General features: G+C 34.4%; 1 protein-coding gene across 2 annotated transcripts in view; it reads right to left on the bottom strand.

The window, feature by feature from the left end:
- Window positions 1-3627: 3627 nt before the first annotated feature.
- The window catches only part of LOC124642930 (thyroid receptor-interacting protein 11-like), a 53319-nt gene continuing 34605 nt past the window's right edge, over window positions 3628-22341 (bottom strand). For both annotated transcript variants that reach the window (XM_047181693.1, XM_047181694.1), the window contains 8 exons: window positions 14831-17992; window positions 14374-14558; window positions 12208-12371; window positions 11523-11726; window positions 7235-7379; window positions 6609-6838; window positions 5346-6064; window positions 3628-5301 (listed from right to left, as the gene is read on the bottom strand). In XM_047181693.1, the coding sequence (XP_047037649.1) occupies window positions 5838-6064; window positions 6609-6838; window positions 7235-7379; window positions 11523-11726; window positions 12208-12371; window positions 14374-14558; window positions 14831-17992 (4317 nt within the window). In that variant the 3' untranslated portion in view covers window positions 3628-5301; window positions 5346-5837. The remainder of the gene's footprint in view (window positions 5302-5345; window positions 6065-6608; window positions 6839-7234; window positions 7380-11522; window positions 11727-12207; window positions 12372-14373; window positions 14559-14830; window positions 17993-22341) is intronic.

The raw sequence follows: 22341 nt of genomic DNA, 5'->3' as shown, positions 1-22341 counted from the left end.
AATTGTATCGCTAAGTAGTCACATACAAAAATACAGGAGAAATATATTGCTATATTTTATTGCTTTTGATATATTTAAAATGTCATGTTTCATGTAAAAAAAAATCATTGGACAAATTGATTAATATTTCATCAATAATTAAAATTAAATACAATACTTCATTGAAATTACGACCAATATTTTTGTATCCGACTTTAAAAACTATAAAGTAGATACGTAATACGAATAATTTGCTGAAAATCATTTAGATCACAATACGGATTGAACTGAATACAAATAATATAATAACGTTTATAATTACACAATGTACAATTCTATACAACTTAATTAATAAGATTATCAGCTGTGTGACGGATGGACTCGACGGGAAAACCTACCATTTTTAACGGAACCTTAGAAAAGCAAACTTCATATCGATAACAATTTTAATCGACTTCAAAAGATGATGGAAATAAAGTAAAACATTCGTGATATCAATTGATTAAATCGTAAGAATAGTTACAAAAATAGGGATGCCAAAATTCGGTGAAAGTAGTGATTAACTAACTCGTACGACAAAATCGATTGATTGAATTTATCGAGTACGCTTCTGTTATTTCATAACGCCAAAGATGTCAAAAAATAATATGAATTAGAGGTCAATTTAATAAGAAATCTACTGTCTTTTTCTTGCAACTGTCTAAACAATACTATAAGGCAAGTCTGAAAGTTATACAGAGAATAAAACTGAAAAATTGAACCTTATAATATCGACATTAGGTTCAAAATTCTTCAAAAAAGACAGAAATCAGATATTTCAGTAGAAATAAAATAGGTAGGTATATTTTCCCTTCCTAGGCAGCTAGCTAAAAGATATTTAAGGCACCAAAATAACTATACAAACACTAAAACTACTGAAAGTTAATGAAAAGCTAAAATGGATGACGTTTGAACATTTTATACACAGATATATAAATGCTTATTATAATGCGTTTGTGAAGTTATTAATTCAATTAAATTAAATAATGTATAAGGACCGTCAGAAATAATCGATTCAGCAGGTACATTTTGTGATTTTTTAACCGACTCCCCAAAAAGGAGGTTGTAAATTCGAACACGTGTTATTTTTTGGTACATCAGTTATTTATTTATTATCTTATGAAGCAAGTGACATCGTGAGCAATACCTATAGTATACATGTTACGATCAGAAATTATCAATCCCTAAAATATCCAAAAATAATTATTTTACCAAGAATTGGACATTGGATATTAGTTAGTCATGGAATTCAATATTAGGGGATATAGGGTATGATTCTTGTAAAATGGCGTCTTTCACTTTAAAAGTTCTGTCAGTTAGATATTTTTGGAAATTGATAATTCACAATCAAACATGTATTGGGATATCTAGGTGGTAATTATAATCATTATTATTGAATAATTGCAATGTCTCCTTGCAAAATGGAAAGTTTGAGAAGGTATTCCGACTGCCTAAAAGCATTATTTATTTTAATTTTCTTAATATATGATCATAAAATAAAGTGTGTTGTACAATATATTGTTTTCAATAACATTGGCAGTTATTTAACAACTTGAATAAAGTAGTTTTGAGAAATCTATCAGTTACCAAAAACGTACTTTAATGGGATCAAAATTTTTAACGCGGATTTTGCGTATTTACGGAATTGTCAGATTCTAGTGACAGATCCGTTTTTTTATGAGCATTGAAAATAACAAAATATTCAACTAAAGAACATATTACACAGATTAAAATAAAAATGCTATCAATTGATGAATTTAGACGGAATTAAAACAATAAATAAATGAATGAGTATATTGTATGGAATTCAGAATCATTCATTCTTATTGCTCAAAATATTCAACCTTCATACTGAAGAGGAAACTTTATAAGAAGTCCAAAATATGACATTTTTAACGCCTGAAAGTAACATGTCAACAGTTATTATGCAATTTTCAAACTTATTTTAAAATGTTAAGGTAGATATTTTAATGGCATATTCTAGACTTCAATGAAAGTTTCAAAAGCATCATTTACACTAATCATCGTTCGGGTTAATCTTACAAAACGTATTTATTAAAATCACATATCTTTCAGTACAGATTTCAGTATAGCGCCCTCTGTGTTCCTAGTTTGGTTGACACCGGTGTCGAGACTTTGTGTCAGGACTCTCGGCTCTCGGTCGGACTCTCGCGAGAGCTGGGATGCTGTCTCTATGGCTGGTAAATAGGGTATTTTAGTCTAGATGAGAAAAAAATTAAAAGTGTATTACAATGATTGTTTAGAGGAAAAGCAATCGGGAAATGTTAGTTTCACTTCGTAAGGTACATAAATATATTTTTATTGCAGTTTAAAGTTTTTAGGTTTTTTTATCTGTCTTTGAACACTACGAAATGTCGCCGCCATGCTAATGACGTCATTACGGTAGTAAACAAAAGTGTATAACCTCTAAATATTATCCACATTTCCCAAAGTATTGATTCTTGAAGTAGTTAACCTATCATTAAAGAGTATATTTCATTAGATAGGTAATGTTAATACAGTTACTTACATCAAAGTGATCTTCACAAAAGTATAAACGAGATTTATCTGATAACAGTCCGGGATCTCGTCTCGCAACTTTTAACCAAGTGTTTCTCATATTTATATCCACTGGTACTTGAATCCATAATTTGTCTGGTGTTTTTACACTAGTGTTCTCACATTCAGAAACAACACACCAACGATACGGAGCATAATTACTCATTATTAAAATTGTCAATACATATCAAAATATGTATTACTGACAGCTGTAGTTTGTTTACTAACGTAATGACGTCATGACCAAAAAACAATCATGGCGTCCGTTGTGTGCCGCGTTTTCGCGAAATACGCGCGAAATTTGAAATTATGATAAAACAATTAATTTATATTCGTACATAACGTGAGAAAAAAAATATTTTTAATTTTTTAGAGATATATTAAGACTAAAGAATTTATTTAAGATATATTTCAAAAATGCATGTAATACCCTAATGCCCACTCGCTTTGAGCATTTACCTGTAACATAAAGCAGAGCATTGGCAGGAACTTTACATTACATGGAAATGCTTTGGAAACTGAACTTTTGCCTGTATTGTACCATTTATAAGAACGTCAGGTACTTACATTACACAGAAATGCTCCAGAAAATGTAGTCTATACTCGCCTTGCCATAATGGGCACTGTACGCATGTCCCTTATTTACTTGCGACGGCACATTTATTTCTTCTTTTATATATTACTTGTAAGTACTTCCCCTGTTACTCCCTTATGTACTAGCTCTATGTACTCCGTTAAGTTCTTCCTTATAGCACATCAATCTACCTTAATCTGACAAATTTCAATCTACCTTAATCTGACAAATTTCTTCAATAGATTTTCAACCTTATTACAATAGTGGAAGGTTAATGTTCGACTGGTAAAGACAGATTCGAATAGGTTGATCTGATGGCGTCTGTACTTCCCCTGAGTAATCCCCTATGTAGCTACTTCGTCGGTGTTCTCCCCCTATTTACTGCTTTTTGAACTCGTATGTACTCACTCTTCTTGAAAACTCCCTTATATACACTACAGCCCATGTAAAGGTTTGTGTAAATAAAACGTAAAGAATATATTTCAATCATTCATTTATTACCTCATTATGAAAGGAATACAATATTGGCAGCTACCGACTGCGGTGTGACTAACAGATAATTATATATTAGAGTATTTAATAATATATTCACAAATTAAAATTTACAAATTGTATCGCTAAGTAGTCACATACAAAAATACAGGAGAAATATATTGCTATATTTTATTGCTTTTGATATATTTAAAATGTCATGTTTCATGTAAAAAAAAATCATTGGACAAATTGATTAATATTTCATCAATAATTAAAATTAAATACAATACTTCATTGAAATTACGACCAATATTTTTGTATCCGACTTTAAAAACTATAAAGTAGATACGTAATACGAATAATTTGCTGAAAATCATTTAGATCACAATACGGATTGAACTGAATACAAATAATATAATAACGTTTATAATTACACAATGTACAATTCTATACAACTTAATTAATAAGATTATCAGCTGTGTGACGGATGGACTCGACGGGAAAACCTACCATTTTTAACGGAACCTTAGAAAAGCAAACTTCATATCGATAACAATTTTAATCGACTTCAAAAGATGATGGAAATAAAGTAAAACATTCGTGATATCAATTGATTAAATCGTAAGAATAGTTACAAAAATAGGGATGCCAAAATTCGGTGAAAGTAGTGATTAACTAACTCGTACGACAAAATCGATTGATTGAATTTATCGAGTACGCTTCTGTTATTTCATAACGCCAAAGATGTCAAAAAATAATATGAATTAGAGGTCAATTTAATAAGAAATCTACTGTCTTTTTCTTGCAACTGTCTAAACAATACTATAAGGCAAGTCTGAAAGTTATACAGAGAATAAAACTGAAAAATTGAACCTTATAATATCGACATTAGGTTCAAAATTCTTCAAAAAAGACAGAAATCAGATATTTCAGTAGAAATAAAATAGGTAGGTATATTTTCCCTTCCTAGGCAGCTAGCTAAAAGATATTTAAGGCACCAAAATAACTATACAAACACTAAAACTACTGAAAGTTAATGAAAAGCTAAAATGGATGACGTTTGAACATTTTATACACAGATATATAAATGCTTATTATAATGCGTTTGTGAAGTTATTAATTCAATTAAATTAAATAATGTATAAGGACCGTCAGAAATAATCGATTCAGCAGGTACATTTTGTGATTTTTTAACCGACTCCCCAAAAAGGAGGTTGTAAATTCGAACACGTGTTATTTTTTGGTACATCAGTTATTTATTTATTATCTTATGAAGCAAGTGACATCGTGAGCAATACCTATAGTATACATGTTACGATCAGAAATTATCAATCCCTAAAATATCCAAAAATAATTATTTTACCAAGAATTGGACATTGGATATTAGTTAGTCATGGAATTCAATATTAGGGGATATAGGGTATGATTCTTGTAAAATGGCGTCTTTCACTTTAAAAGTTCTGTCAGTTAGATATTTTTGGAAATTGATAATTCACAATCAAACATGTATTGGGATATCTAGGTGGTAATTATAATCATTATTATTGAATAATTGCAATGTCTCCTTGCAAAATGGAAAGTTTGAGAAGGTATTCCGACTGCCTAAAAGCATTATTTATTTTAATTTTCTTAATATATGATCATAAAATAAAGTGTGTTGTACAATATATTGTTTTCAATAACATTGGCAGTTATTTAACAACTTGAATAAAGTAGTTTTGAGAAATCTATCAGTTACCAAAAACGTACTTTAATGGGATCAAAATTTTTAACGCGGATTTTGCGTATTTACGGAATTGTCAGATTCTAGTGACAGATCCGTTTTTTTATGAGCATTGAAAATAACAAAATATTCAACTAAAGAACATATTACACAGATTAAAATAAAAATGCTATCAATTGATGAATTTAGACGGAATTAAAACAATAAATAAATGAATGAGTATATTGTATGGAATTCAGAATCATTCATTCTTATTGCTCAAAATATTCAACCTTCATACTGAAGAGGAAACTTTATAAGAAGTCCAAAATATGACATTTTTAACGCCTGAAAGTAACATGTCAACAGTTATTATGCAATTTTCAAACTTATTTTAAAATGTTAAGGTAGATATTTTAATGGCATATTCTAGACTTCAATGAAAGTTTCAAAAGCATCATTTACACTAATCATCGTTCGGGTTAATCTTACAAAACGTATTTATTAAAATCACATATCTTTCAGTACAGATTTCAGTATAGCGCCCTCTGTGTTCCTAGTTTGGTTGACACCGGTGTCGAGACTTTGTGTCAGGACTCTCGGCTCTCGGTCGGACTCTCGCGAGAGCTGGGATGCTGTCTCTATAGAGTCTATGTTTTGGAAAAGAAGGTTGCTTGAACTGGTTGAGGGGTTGCGACTGTGGTTTGATTTCGGTATGGCAGCTATTGGGGGCGGGCCTGGAAGAAAATAGGTTATGTTGTGATTAAATTGTTTTGGCAATTCGCACTGGAAATGGCTACAGAACTTAAGAATAACCTATGAAGAAATGGAGGTTTTATATCACTTCTGAAACTGTTTATTTTGGATTCATTTAAACTTTAAAGGGATTCGATTCAACAGTCAACTTTCTTAATTTCGACTTGATATAATGTGAAAGATGGCAAATTAGATCTTCTGGAAGCAAATGTTCTAAAAACTGGGAGATTTTTCAATCTAATATTATAAAGCTGGTGTCAGGAAAGACTGAACCAATTCGGAAAATTCTTTCAGATGTGTTAGACGGTCCATCTATTGAGAAAGACCATAGACTATCTTTTATTCGGGTTAAAAATAAAAGTAAAAATATTTAGATAAGTAAAAAATATTTTTACCTACTTATCTAAATATTAAAAGAACTTGACGAACTCGGCCGCGACGGCCGAGTGGGCGAGTCCGAGACGCTCGCACTCGTTCTGGTTGAATGGTGCAACCAACTCTAAGAATTTATTATGAAACTCTTACCTATAGCAGAATTCTTCCTCGAACTAGGCGTATTGCTCCTGCTCCCGTTACCCTGAGCTAGCGTCATCATGTTGGGCAGCTGAGCCCTGGGCTTGGACTCGTTTTGTAAGAACTTGACGAACTCGGCCGCGAGGCTATCGGGCGCGGCGGCCGAGCGGGCGAGTCCGAGGCGCTCGCACTCGCTCTGGTTGAAGTCCAGGACTGTTGAAAGGACGCGGAGGACTTGTGTTCTGTTGGGGAAAAGTTATTTGGATGAGTTAGAAATAGTGGTGGATTGGAATGTAACTTTTAATAAAAGTTCTTTAAAGAAAGTCCTATTTAACATTTCCCCTGACGAAAGCGATAAACTCCCAAAGATCTGTTGCAATATGTGCCATTTAGTTGCTCATGAATCGCAATTCCTAGGCACAACTTTTCAATAAAATATTAATATTTTCTTAACGATTTTAAATATGGATTTCTTGCCATGGTTTTTAAGGGATCCAATTTACATGAAAATTTATTTCTAAATAAAATTCGATAAATATGTGATATATGAGAGGTAAATCAGCTTTAAAATACCTCACAAAAGTAAGTTATGAGTTTGGCAATATCTCTCACTAGCATAATTACAACAATCTACTCACTTATTAGTACTGTTACCCCCAGCAGTCATGACGTAGTTGATAACTAAGTTCTTCACCAGATTCTTATCCACTTTATCCTGCTGGTTGGAGATGGCGTTGTAGTAGCGCTCCTCAGCCGCCGCTACTGATGTCTGGAGCGTCCGGACTGGATGTCATAGAGGTTACGATTTAAGAATGCACCAACAATTATAGTTCGGCCATTCAGAGAATGCGTTCCTGACACGTCGCGATTGAACTGACGACGTAACTTTGCAATGGCGTTGCAGTTACGATAAAAATATTTTTGCTGGTTGTTTACCGTTTTAACAATTGAGGAGCATTAAAACAACATTATTATATCAATAATCAATGAATGTTATAATTTTGTGCCAAACTGAGTGTCAAATAACTTGGTAAACAATATTTTTCTAAATCTATACTGCGCTATTACAAGGTTATGTCAGCGGTTTATATTTTGTAGTGCTGTGCTAAAAATAACAGGCAAGTATCGTAATCTGTTCTTATACAGTTATAATATAAAATAATACGTTTTGATTTTCTTTTTAAGAATTGGAAAATAATGGACTATAAGACTTAATTATAACGTTTATGAAATATAAAAATAAAACTATGACCAAACCGCATTTTTATACTTAGATTAAAAATGGTAACCCCAAATGGCGTTATGGGCCGCCATTTTGTGACGCTAAAACAGTCGTCCGTTGTCGTTTCGTGCGCATAGACCACGTTTTTCAAGTGTTTTCGATCTTTTTTTATTTGATTACCCGGCTTTTGTTAGACCGAGATATCAGGATTGATTCTGTTATTGATAATAATATAATTATACATGTAGGCGAAGATGATGATGAAGACACCACCTCCTCAAGCAAATCGGAGTCTGATTAATATTCTGTTCGCACATTCAATTCAATGTACTTGTAACAAAGAATAAATAAAACAATTTTATTATATGAATATTACCTTTTTTTGGTTTCCACTTAAATAACTAAAATATAAAACAAATTATTCCGCCAATTTAAAACGAAAATAATCTTAAAATAATGCGGCGGTTCATTTTGAAGGAACGGTAACGAACTCAGTGTTATGTTGTGCCCATCACTAGTCGTGACTAACTGATAGGTGTCAGGAACGCATTCTCTGAACGGCCGAAGTATAACACACACAATGTTGATAATCGGTTACCGGGCAACGCTGACATCGGAAAATCTTAGTCAGATAGTCCTACAAAAATCGGCCCGATTATCGGTCATACAAAAAATCTGACGTGGGCGGGCAGCCTCAAAAGCCTCTAATATCTACATTTAGTAGAAAAAATAATTGATTTTTTAAACATTGAAAAACAAAAAAAAAATCATTCAAACATTTCAGTATTATACAAAATTACAACAATAACAATTAAAATCAAATAGAAAATTTGAAAACTATTCTACTCTTACCATGCATCTAGTACATCTTCATTCGTAGCATCGTTGCGTGCGCGCACACGACCTCAAAGTATTATTCAGCCACTGGGTAGGGGCTCGGAAACCTCTCACACTTTACCGTTAATACATAAACAATAATAAACATTATATATCACTAAATATCAGCCAATTAATATGTGTGGTCGATTTTGTCCATATAAGTAATGCCCATGATGATGTCGTCGATATACAAAATTTGTTAACAAAATGCTGTTTTCGTATCCTCCCATACGAGAATGAGATAAATACGATTTACTTCAATTGTTAACAAAATATAACAATAAGGTGTTAAAAAATGTCTTGTAGATGTAAAAGATATTGAAATACAGTCCCGAGACTAGCTAACGGGATTTGCTAGTAACTCCTAGACAAGTCAGGACAATGTTATCGACTGATATTTCAGTGATTAAAAAGTTGGTAAATAAATACTTAATGGTGAAAAACTAAGTATGAGCGATCCCCGTCTCCCATTTATTAATTTCACCAGTACCTGAAGTAATACTCAGAGGCAATGTGGCAATTACGGCGATCTTCTAGTTCTACGCGTCTACGGGATTTGGAGCATTCAAAAATAAAATAACAAACTGTATCTGTTTTGGATGTGTGTCAAACGTTTTATAAGCTGCTTTATTCTTTAAGGTAATTATTTATTTCTGAATATTAAAATCAGTATTTCATCTACACATCCAAAACAAATAAGGACATAAACAAAAAAAAACAACATTCACAAAACATTCAAACAACGAGGTGCTGCAAGACATTGACTTGCATGTGCTTCATGAAAATATAATGCAAGAGAGGTTGCGACTGTCAGATATAATTTGCATCTTTTCCGTAGTTAAATATTACTGGTCTTACTACAAAAACTTAACCATGTGTCAAATACTTGTCTAAAAAAAGTGTCGTTCCAAAATGGACCTTATTTCAACGTCATAATTTGTCATTTTTTTAGACAAGTCTTAAACTGACGCTTAAAAGTTTTTGTGGTAAGACGGTAGGTATTTAACTGAATAAACTCTGTTTTAAGAGCAAACCTTTTAAATTTAATAAAAAAAATACCGATACTGACAGTCCCAACCTCAAAAAAAAAACATTCACAAAAAATCTCAAAAAGCGCAAAATAATAAAAATGGTGAAAACACATAGACGACACGACGTGAAGCCGTTACCCTCAGTCAAACCCCATATGGTAATCTGAGTATCGCGGCCCGCCATTACCGGGTGTCAACGTGACAGCTGTCAGAAGTGACAGATGTCATCGCGACGGGTGACGGCGGCCGCGGCGTTCGAAAACCTCACAGTTACCAAATGAGATTAAACCGAAGAAGGCAGAAGCGCTGGTCTTGTTTCTTGTATGCAAAGCTGCTTAACACGATGTACACGGTTCACTGTGTAATACTTTTTTACTACTTCTACTACTTTCTAATAATTATATGTCTCATTCAAAAAGAATGGTGTCCAAAATAGATATTAAGTATCTATTTTAAAAAACCTTATTCATCAACATGACATGTATAGTAATGCATATGGTCTTATTTAGTACATTAATATAACGACCTTTTAAATTTTAGTTTTTTATAAGAGTACCTGCACTAGGCACCTATCCTCAAAAAATAGCAAACACGCTGTATTAAAAGGCAGCAAATTATTAGAGAATAACTCAAATTGTTGCCTAAAAACAGCTGAACAAAACAACATACAATACACTAAAGGTGACTTACACCATTTAACTATAACGACGACCAAACCACAACCAGTCGTCAACTGAAGACCACTCAAATCGGCGATTTGACAGCTGAAAAACTGCCGCCATTTTTTATTTAACAACTGCAACTGATTGGTTTACCGTTATAGTTATACAGTGTAAGTCACCATAAAACACACTTGTAAGCTGACACAGATATAAAATTGTTATTTGACTTACATTGTGTCATGGAGTAATGTGAGTTCCCAGTTCGGCCGCATACCAACTGGTAGTCTGGGAGCTATCAACCCAGAATTACCAGCTGATATTTGGCTGAAACTCGGTTACTACGGGTCTAGCTGGGTAACTACGGAGCTAGCTCTGTAGGTAGGAATATGGTGGGTACTGATTTGTCAAGAAATGAAAGCAAAAATAAATAAAACCGGCCAACTGCAAGTCGGATCGCACACGAAGGAATTAATTTTTTTGTCGCGAACAAATGTTCGCCAAAAATTTTGGTAAAATCTCGCCATATTATGGTAGGTATGAGTCAACTTCAATGTCGGAAAATAGATATATCGGCGGATTTATAAAAAATATACCATATATCAAAATACTAATATTTTTCGGAGTAGATTCAGTTAAGTGTTTTATCTTCGCAGAAATGACAGACATGACCTAGGTATTTTTTGGAAATGCAGATAACATAGATACGGCTTAACAAATCAATACCCATATTTTATAACAAAATGGCAATCAGTCAGATCTAATCTAAATTATAAAACAAAACACTACATTACATATTTATAAGAAATGCATCGGCCATGAAAGATAACAATATTAACATAACAAATAATCTAAAATGTATGATACAATTTATTTACAAATTAATGTAACATTCAGCTATCCTAAACTAATAAATGCATTTTTTGGGAGTTTAATCTTGTAAAAAGGATTGCGAAAATGTCGAAAAATGCATCATATAGTAAATCAATATCATTTGCTTTTTATCTATTCACAAATATTCTGTCTTTAAGGCAACTTGCTCCTTCTTTTTTTAAGTCGGTAATCAGCAGCAATGACTATTTCCGCAATCCAAACACAACTCTCCCCATTTTACTACCTTCAAAACCTGACATACCTTGTTCCTTCAAATCATTGATTTCAGCTCTCTTGGTTTCCACCTGATCACCAAGTCTGGACGCGGCTTGGAGACCAGCTAACGCCTCTTCGAGTTTGAGGTTCAGTCGGGAGATCTCTGCTTGAAGACCTATGTTCTCTCGTCTTACTTCTTCTAGTTTGTTTCTGATCTTTTCTGTGGCTGTGTGGATTTCTCTTTCTTTTTCTGTGGAAGGTTTTACGAGTTTTTCTTGAGGAATATATGTCAAATAACTGGATAAGAATAAAGTTTCTTTTTATCTCTTTACAAACATATTTCATGATTTTAAGACAATAATATGAGGGAAAATAAATTAAATGATGAATTCATTAATTATTGGTTTATCGTTAATCGTAAGGGTCTTGTTTTATTATTTTTGGAAAATATTACTGTTTAATGTATTTATATGTACTATGAAGTCAGTATACCGAATATTTAATTATGAAAACCCTATTCATCGAAATAATGTATGATGTGCAATATACTTGAAGAATCCATCAGGATATATCAGGAGATTGTTGTTACCTCTCTAACGATGGATTTCTATAACCGATCTATTCGTTAATTTGCGATTAGGGATTGTATTTCGACTTTAGTCCCATATAAATTAAGTCAATCCGCAGTAATATTCCCACAAACATTCACCAACAAGCTTCTAAAACCTTACCTAATTGGAACTGCTCCAACACGACCTGCAGATTAGTGAGTGCCGCCTCGCTCCTGGACCGCGCGTCCTCCGCGTCGCCCAGCCGCGCCTGCACGTCCTCGCGTTGCTTCTCCAAGAGTTTGATCTGGTTGCGGTAGGTTTCTACCTCTTGGTTTGCTCGGATGCTGGAATCATTGCCAAAATTGATTGGACAACGTAGAAAGCTCATAGGCAAAATAATTAGTTACAGTAATTAGTAGACATCGGATTATATGCACTATCAAAATGCCAAAATATGCATGCAAATATGCACTAAAAAATTGTATGCCTCATGTACTACAATCTCTTTTTTATGAAATAAAAAAAAAAAAAAATATTATTATTATTTGTATGTCTCTAACCGACCACGGGACTACTGAGTCCCGGATTTTTGGAAGGCGAACGTGGGGCCGAAGCCAACACGCTGAAGCCCTTTTGAGACAACTTTAATGAAATGGTAACACAAAACCGACGATTATCCCTGTATACACTATAGAAATGTACCCAAGGACAATCCCCGGTTCTGTGCTAAACTATTGCTAACTATGGATGAAAACTACTTAGGCTATTGTGATGGGATGCTAATGGACTAGGAATGGGGAAACTACGGGAACTATGGCACCTGCCGATGACAATGTATTAAATACATGTTAAAATGGCAGGTGGAGACTCGCCAACTCACTTACTGGGCCCCCGGGAATCAGTCACTGAAAAGCAACAAGAGGGCAACAGGGACATGAGCGGCTGAGAAGGGTGAGGATACCTCGGCGGACTTTAAACGCAGATCACGCGCTCCCTGTGGGTCCAGCATCACCGGCCCACTCGCCACTTACCACGAGGCACCTACCCTCCGAGCAGGACTAACCTTGCTCTAGCGACTCCACTCTGACCGGCCGATGAAGGCAAGCCAAGAGGCGGGAGACCTATCCCCCGTCATGCTTCACTCCGGCAAGCCGGAGGTGGGGGACAGTATACTCTCCCTGGAGCACTCGGATATATAGCCCCGCGGGGTCGCTACTCCCCGTCATCCGCCTCAGATGCCCTGCGGGGCTTATTATTATTATTATTATAAAAAGAGCGAAATATGCACAAAATATGCACAATTAAAAAACCACTATTAAAATTAACTTTTATTTTCACAATATATATTTAAATATACATAGAGGTACTATTAGTTGTAATTCTTGTGACAATATACAATTACTAATTTTCAAGGTTTTCTGCCGCCAATTTTTGACGTTTGTCACTTAAAATTAATTTATAGGCTGAAAATGACCTTTCGACGTCAACTGACGTTACCGGACAGAACTTGAAATTTGGCCATTTCTGCCGAGACCTCTTCAGGTAGAGTTTGTCCGCTGCCATTGATAAATGCGTTAACTTTTTTTATTGCTTCGAGACTTGGGTTTTTATACAAAACAGCATTTAATTTGCCACGAACATTTTCTGAAAGTGAATTCGGAAGGGCGTTACTCTGTTCAATCATTTTGTCTAATATTTCCAAGGACTTGCACAGAGGAAGGTTTTTAGTTTCTAGTCTCTCAATGGCATCGGGTATATTGCTAAAGTGTGTTGCAATAAGAGCAATATTTTGTTTAATTGAAGAATCCTCAAATGCCTGCTGGCTTGAATTAATTGCAATGGCTTCTGAACTGTCAAACTGAAATAAGCACTATCAATGAAAAAGTACCAAAATATGCAATAACGCTAAAATAATAGCATATTATGCATTTGCATATGCAAACATGCAAATGCATATAATCCGATGTCTAGTAATTAGTAACTACCACTTGAAAGTACTTTTTTCTTTAATAGTATTATCCGTGCACGAATTCAAGTCAGTAATCCCTTTTTACTTCATACAGAAAGTTTAAATCAATCAGATTTGGAAACGTGCTCCTAAATAATGCCTAACTTTTCATAGAGCCAAGGCCAATCTATACTTCTGAACTAAAATAATAAAGAGGAAATTAGTTCTTTGTTTGTACCCCAAAGGCTCCAAAACTGCTAACTTGATTTGAAAAATTATTTCACTGTTGGGAAGCTAGATTAGTCCCGAGTAACATAGGCATTATTTGTCCGGGTACGAGAAAAAGTACCTCTGAAACGCTTGAAACCTCTAGTTTACATAGAAAAACTCTTGCTCACCTATTGCTAGTATAAACAGTACTATTCTGTTTAGCCCGTTCCTCCACCTGGTGTAGCCTGGCCTGGCACTCCGTCAGCTTCTGCTCGGAGACCATCAACTCCTGGGTATAGTTGTCCTCAGTCTCCACCAGGTGGCGCCGCAAGCGTTCCAACTCCTTCACCGAGTTCTGTTCTTGCTCCGACAACTGAAAGGTTTTCCACAATTTTAAATTTTATTTAACCGTTTTCAAGGAGAGTACTTCAAGTAAATCCCCGGTTTTGGACAAATAGATATTTCATTTAATCCAGAGGAAGATACCACAAGTAAATATGTTTAGAAAAGTACTCAAGTCACGGACGGTTAAATCTTTAACTTAAGTAACGTTTGAGTATTTCAAAGTAAGAGTTTTAAACATATTAAATGATCCATCTACTGAATTTAAAACATAAGAAAGGATTAATGAAAGAATGTATTTACCTGTGATTTTTCTGCCGATAATTTCTTGGCAGTCTCTAACTGCGCTGCCAAATTCTTTTCTAATCTGTCACACTTCTCTGTCAAATTCTTAACTGTTTCATTTGCATTCAACAGATCAGCCATGACTTTATCATAATCAGTTTTAACCTGATTCAAAGATATTATAATTCCATCCTTCTCTTTAAGCGTTACCCTTAAATTCTCACAATTTGTACAATTACCTGAATTTTGTACTAAATGATCCTTTTCTTCTATGGCCTTCTTAAATTCACTTGTCTGTTCTAAAATCACATGGTTTAGCCTCTGAATCTCATTATGATACTGTATGCTTTCATTGTGTTTTAGGTTTATTAAGTTAATTAGCTCAGTTTTTTCGGCAAGCGTGCTGTCTATAATTGATTTGTATTCTGCTGCCATTTTTTCTAATTGTGCGTAGTTAAATTTCGCTTCTTCTATTTCCTTCTCTTTAGCCGTTAAAGCACTTTGAAGGTGAGCTACCTCAGTCTCGATGCTTTCCTTCTGTTGTAATAGTTTGATGTAATGCTCATTATGTGTTATGTTTTCTAATGTCGCTTCATTTCCTTTCAACTCAAGAATTTGTTGAGTCAGTTCTTTTGCTTCTTTTTCCATCACACTTATTTTTGCTTTGTATTCTTCGCAGAATTTCTCATATTCTTCTAGACGCCACGTGAGAGTTGATATTTTATTATTCTTCAAATTGATTTCATCATTCAATGAGAAAATCTGTTTATGCAATTCATCTTTTTCATCGTGCAGCCTATTGAATTCCTCTTGGTCTCGATTAGCCATTAAACTTGTGTCGCTAAGGTTCAGTGTAAGTTGTTCTACTGAATGCCTTAGGCGTAGTATTTCTTCATTTTTAGTAGCTGCACTCTTTTCCAAATCAGCTACACTTGCATTCAATGTATCTATTGTAATTTTATTTTGCTGCACAGTACTATTAAGGCCGTCAATCAGGGAATCTTTTTCGCCGAGATCTCCTATCAATTTATCGAATTCATCTTCCAAGTGAACAATTTTACTATCAGTTGCAGACAGCTCAGCTTCAAGTGCCATCTTCCTTTCGTGGAGTTTTTTATTTTCTTCCTTGAGACTCAGAATATCCTGATGAATAGTTTCAGTTCTTTGGCCATTGCTGGTTTCTTCATGAACTTTGGACTGTTTTTCAGATATAATATCTCTTTTCAGATTTGTGTTCTCTGTCAAAAGCTCTCGCTCTTTCTGCTGTAATTCGGCGATTGCTTTTTTCAATACATCAATAGATTCTGCAAGAGTCTCGTTTTCTTTAGAAACTTGTTGCAACTTTTCAGCTAAAATACTTTTTTCTGTAGACATATGTGCTAATTTCTCCTCACCAGATGTACTGGCATTGGTAAGTTGGTTTTCCAAATGCGCAACTTTTTCTTGCAAATTATGTTTGTCGCTCTCTACTTCTTGTTTGTGTTTTATCACGTCATCAAGTTTAGTTTCAAAGTCATGCAGTTTATGATCCAAGGTAGCCTTCAATGTTTCTAATTCCTTGTGAGCATAAGACTTCTCATCTAAAGCGACTTTGAGATCATCTACTTTCTTTGTTAGTAAAACTTTATCATTTTCTAAAATATGTATATCTATGGAAAGCTGCTCGTTCTTAGCATTTGAGGCGTTTAGACGTTTTTTAAGGTCATCTATTTCATCTACTGACTTTTTAATATTTTCGTGATCCTTATTATTGACGGTCATTTCTAATTCTGCCACTGCGTTGCTTTGATTTTTGAACATCTCGAACTCATCCATCATCGTCGTATATTTCTGTTTCAACTCATGCATAGAATCACGAAGCTTGGTTTTTTCGGTTCTTACTTCATCAAGTTCCCTGAGTATCCTTTGGATTTCTGCCTCAAAGATTTTATTCAGTTTGTTAGAATCAGCAAGTTCCGTCTCTAATTTTGCTAAGTTATCTTCATGAGTTTCTATTATGGGTTCTAACTTGGACGTATTCTTTAGATTTGCAATCTCAGAGATAAGGAAATCATTGTTTTTCTTCATCTCATTCAGTTCTCTCTCAAGATGTTGTATATCAGTAGTTAGGAAATCGTTTTCTGTGGTTATATCATCTATTTGCGTTTGAAGATGATTGGAATTTAATTTTTGCTCTGACAACTGATGGTCTAAAACATCTATTTCTTTTTTAAATGAATGTAAAGTTTTGAAAGCACTTTCTAATTTGAAGAGTACTATATTATCACCAGCTGATGGTATTTCGCCAACATAATCAATAGGAAGTTCAAAGTTTACATATTTGTTGTACAATTGCATGATCTTTTCAGGTTTTATTGTTTTATTGTCTACAGTTTCTTGACAGCTACTTTCTTTTTGAGCTAGTTTATGTTTCAGTTCACTAATATCTCGTTTGAGAGTCTCAATCACACCTTTAGCATTATCATCTATATTGATTTCATCTAAATGGATTTGATTTGAATTTCTCCTATCCTTCAATTCATTAATTTCTTTCAGAAGCTCTTCATAAGTTTCTCTTGGAACCATATCTGATACATCTAAACGCTTGTTAGCTACTTCTATTTCATGCTCTAACTTTGTTACCTGTTCTTGGAGCTTAAATACTTCCTCGTGTAATTCTTGATTTTCTTCCTGGAATTTTTCAGCGTTCTCTCTGAGCAGACCATGTATTCTCTCTAGATTCTGATACTTATGTTGCAAGGTATCGTAATCAGCCTTAATTGCCTTAGCATTATCCAACTCTTTTTCCCGATCGTCAATAGTCGCTAATAACTTCTTATTTTGGGCTGCATATTCCTCATTTGTAGTTTTGAGATCTTCATGCTCTTCTTTCAAAACTTCGAAATTAGACTGCAGCTCTCTTTTCAATGTGAGAAGTCTTTCCATAGCCTGTTGATGTTGGTTGTCTAGATCTTCTAAGTTTGACGTAAGGTTTCTGTTTTCTTCTCTCAGTCTTTCGACTTCATTATCAGGTCTGAGGTCAATGGTATCTCTTTCCTTCAGGGTATCATCTTGTGATTCTCGTAACTGCTTTCTGTAGTTCCTTTCGTGGTCATGCTCTGATATTTTCGACGTTTGGGGCGGCGGGTCCCAGTACCAACTGGACTCTTCTTCCTTGACGCCATTCTTTCTACTGAGCTTCTGAAAATAAGGAAAAATAAAATTAATGATCATTGCCTCATAACAATTGCTCCAATTACAGAACCGATAAGAGTTCGATATGTTTAGTTTTTTTCGGGCGGTTTAATACAGCAGTAAAATCGCAAGTACACACGGTATGTATTTGACAGAACCTCCACGAGATTTTAAATAAGACTAAAATTATCGCTTCACCAAATCATCATATTCATTTGAAAACGTACAAAAATCCCCAGCGACACGGACCGAAGCGTCCCGAGACCAATTGTACACACACAAGTATGTGAGTACGTCTGTTTAAACATACGATATCGTTATCTGGCCATTTTATGGTCGGACTGACTCAGGCGCACAGTTGAGGACGTAAGTCATCGTATGTGTTAGCTTAGCTGAAGCTAACTGGGATATTAGTAATGCGGCACACATGTTGTAATTGTGGCTGACTTTATTTTAAGTTGTAACTTCAATTGTTGCTGAAGTTAACGGTACTAAGTCGCTTACATGAGTAGCACCTTCGATAATCGTAGACAAATAAAATCAATTTTCACTCACTGTAAATACATAAGTATCTAAAGAAATTATGGTTAAAATAATAGGTCCACATGCAATTCAAACAGAAACTACTAGAAACAGATGACAATGTATTAATTAATGAACACCTAACATCACCAAAGCCAAATACAAAGTAAATCACGAAAATCCATCTATCCATTCCTCTTTTAAAAACCCATCAAAAAGTCTGACAATACTAAAAACCAAACCCAAGTCTTGTAACACCAGTACTACCAGTATCGCAGGAGCCCCCATTTGCTAAGTGAGCCGTGAAGATTACACAACACATTTGGTGACAGAATTCACGATAGCACCCGTTTTACACCTCCGTCACTCCGAGTGGAAAGCATACGATAAGGCGTACGAAGGAAATACCGTTTTGGAGAACAATTGGTGTAAAGTGCAGTCGGTTAAAAGAGAAATAATGAGCTGATGTGTGTGAAGTTGAAGACGAAAGGAATTATGATTTTAATATTATTTTAATTAAAGAACCTATAACTGCTAATAGTGTAACATTAGCATATAATAACTAGGTAGAGGAGATCAGACAGGCAGTCACTCCAAGTATAACACTGGTACTGGTTTAACTGGAAGCTGACCCCAACATAGTTGGGAAAAGGCTAGGCAGACGATGATGACCTTAACTAAGGAATGCTGTCGAAGAAAAAACCGAATAATGCCCAATATAGGCTTCTAGATTTTATTTTAAGTTAACAGCATTTGGATTGAGGAAAGACTGAAATGCCTACTCATGAAAACTTTTCAAACCATGCCGCTCAAACGATTGCTACACATGCATCTTTATTATGCTCTCGCCATAGCTGATAACGCACTGATAATTACTTTATCTTAATCCGTAGAACATACCGGACTAGAACGCAATCCTAGTTACTATAAAATCGTATGGAGCTAAATGTACTTATGAAGCATTTATTTCAATTGGTTCAAATACCAGACGTAGGATTTGTACTTTTTCTTCTACAATTGTCTGGCAAATTCTTACAACCTCTCTATATCGAAATGGCTCAACATATTTAAAGACCTTTTTAAGTCTATGCATTCATGGAACCGAAGTAGAAACATCTTCTTTCTAAACCTAAATCACTATCAAATGTTTCTTCATATTCATTCCTGTAAAGACCATAGGACCATCGATACTTTTCTTCAATTTCATTCCTACATATGATACACTGATTCTGTATTGTTGTTAACTTTTGCTGCTATCGTATCAACTTGATTAAAGAGTGAGGTATTATTTTCTAGAGTTATTCTTTCCTCCCTAAGACCTCTTATAACAGGAAAAAGTTTATTGTCATGGTTGATAACCAACACCTTATCTGAAAGATATTTGTGTCGTATCCGCATTTTCGTTATGAGTCAATGGTTCAAGAAAATCCTGTTATGAATATATTCATATTAGCCTATCGTTTTTCCTGTTGGTATTTTTTCAGCACTTTTTTTGAAAATAGTTCGTTAGTTTCCTTATTTGGATCGTGGTGTTTAGATAATTAGAGTTTACTGGAAAGTTACGTCATATCACGTAGTTGTACAATAGGTCTCCAAAACTCTAAATCTCAATAATTTTTCAAAAATTTATTTAAAGAACTCTTATAAAAAAGGTCATTGCCATTTCAAGAAAATCATCGATTTCACAATAGTTTTACTTTAACCCTTCAGGCCTTTTGTTAATGCTTCCGCGTATACCGATATCACTAGCTTTTACTACGGTTATAAACCATTTATGTGCTATTGTAACGAACGGACACTGAACCTAGGACTTGGCATATAGGAAAATGTAACGAGCATTTGCTTACACGACGCGACGTCTGAAATGTGAAGTTTTATGTATAGTAAGAAAATGATTCATGATTCCATCGAACCATTTCACTACATTTATTTGACAATCGATGCAGTCACGGTAAGCATAGAATAACAAGACAAAAATATACCTGATACTAATAAACAAGCCAAAACTATAAATGAAATACAACCTAACAAAGCCAGACATAAGAAAAATCAAGTCACAGACGACATGAATGAAACTCAAGGCACCTAGAACCACTAAAAATGCTAAATAATTCCTACAATAATGAAGATTGCGCATCACTCGGTACTAGGGAGCCTTGACCGAGTTCCCGTCGTCTTGTCAAACTTCCATAATTGTTCGAATTACGTAAGGACCATTGTCAATTGTACGACAATTCGAGACGGCGCTAGGTAAGTTTACTGTTTTGACCAAATATTGGATTGGAAGGGATTAGAAGACGCGGAGAGATATGAAAGGAAACGAATAACTTAACGAAATATGAAATGCATGAAATCACAGACTATAATTTTGCAGTGGAAATTGCAGCGCACGTAAAACTGACAAACTTTCCAAGACCACTATTTTAAAGTCTACATTTGCAACTGGGAAAATAAACACTTTCAGCATATTGAGAAAATGTAATATCGATGCCATAGTCTTCGTTTTGGGGGTGCTGTCAATTTTAATTTTGTCGTCAAAAAGTGCTAATCTAATTTTAAGCCTACTTTAATAAATTTTGACTTTGACTTAAAAGAACAAAGCAGATTTCTTGAATTTTGGACCAAAACCTTCAAACAATTATTTTGCACAAGCGACATCTTATTAGCCCCCAATGAATCTTTGATAGCATCATAACCGTGTGACTTCATGGACCATTACATCAACTGATGAGCAGAGCTGTGTCGTAATAATAACATAACACGCTGGGATCACCAATACGATGACTGATCTTGATTGTAAACTAAACCTGGTTGGGGAGTGATATTCAATAATATATGTCGATGAAGATGATAAAGATATCAATAAATCTGATGGATCAGGGGAAATTCTTACTAATGTTATAAATGTAGAAGACACTTTTACTGTATGTTGCGCAATTTTCATTTCAATCGATTTAGTAGGTACAAAGATAGACTAGGCAGATCCTAAGAAAGAACATAGGGTGCTTTTTATCCGGGAGCAAGAAATACAATAAAAGCTCAAAAGAAATGAAGAGAAGAGAACAATTTTTATTCACGTTAGTAAGATATGTTGTGAGGTAATTGGAAATGTATAGATTTAAAGACATTCGAGGAAAACTGATAGATAATGTACAAAGAAGTCATGATATTTCTGAAATTAAGTTCTTACGAAAATTACTTACATGACCATCATCAATACCGATATAAGATATTGAAGTAGAGTGGACGAGAATATATGTCAACTGAAGAACCACTAGTGTTACTTGCTTCCTCATTTTACCACCATTCTTCCTACCATATTGATTGAATCAGACTTTTGAATTTCTATAATTTTGGTTCACCTGATGATAAACAGTGTGGAAATGAAGAAATCTAGACTTTAGACTTTAGAGGAAGAATATGATAGAAGATTTATAACGAAGAAATAAAACGAAAGCAGAAAATAACATTTCACACGTTTCTCTGGAAGAAATACAGACTAAATAGAATAGCTGATATTGTTATTAATATTTGTGTTATTCTGGAGATACTACAAATAAATATAGAGGAAGAAAACAACATATGAGATGTAGGTTAACAAGTCATCCATGTACACCATGTTTCATGGCAGTTGAAGCTCACACGGGAGCACAATGCAATAATCACAATATTAATACAACTCTCATAGCAACGTTTAATATTTGGTTATTTTCCGCTCTGCATAGTTCGTAATTATTTACTTTTATTACAACACGGTAGTACGCTTTTTGATCACCAATGACGTTTTAAACGGTTACCGTGTTACGTTCGATACAGTTTACACTTGCGGCAAG

The sequence above is a fragment of the Helicoverpa zea genome, chromosome 26 (genome assembly GCF_022581195.2).
Source record: "Helicoverpa zea isolate HzStark_Cry1AcR chromosome 26, ilHelZeax1.1, whole genome shotgun sequence".
In the NCBI taxonomy this organism is placed as follows: domain Eukaryota; kingdom Metazoa; phylum Arthropoda; class Insecta; order Lepidoptera; family Noctuidae; genus Helicoverpa; species Helicoverpa zea.
Note: the sequence above shows the minus strand (reverse complement) of the source record. Positions and strands in the feature narration are given on the sequence as shown.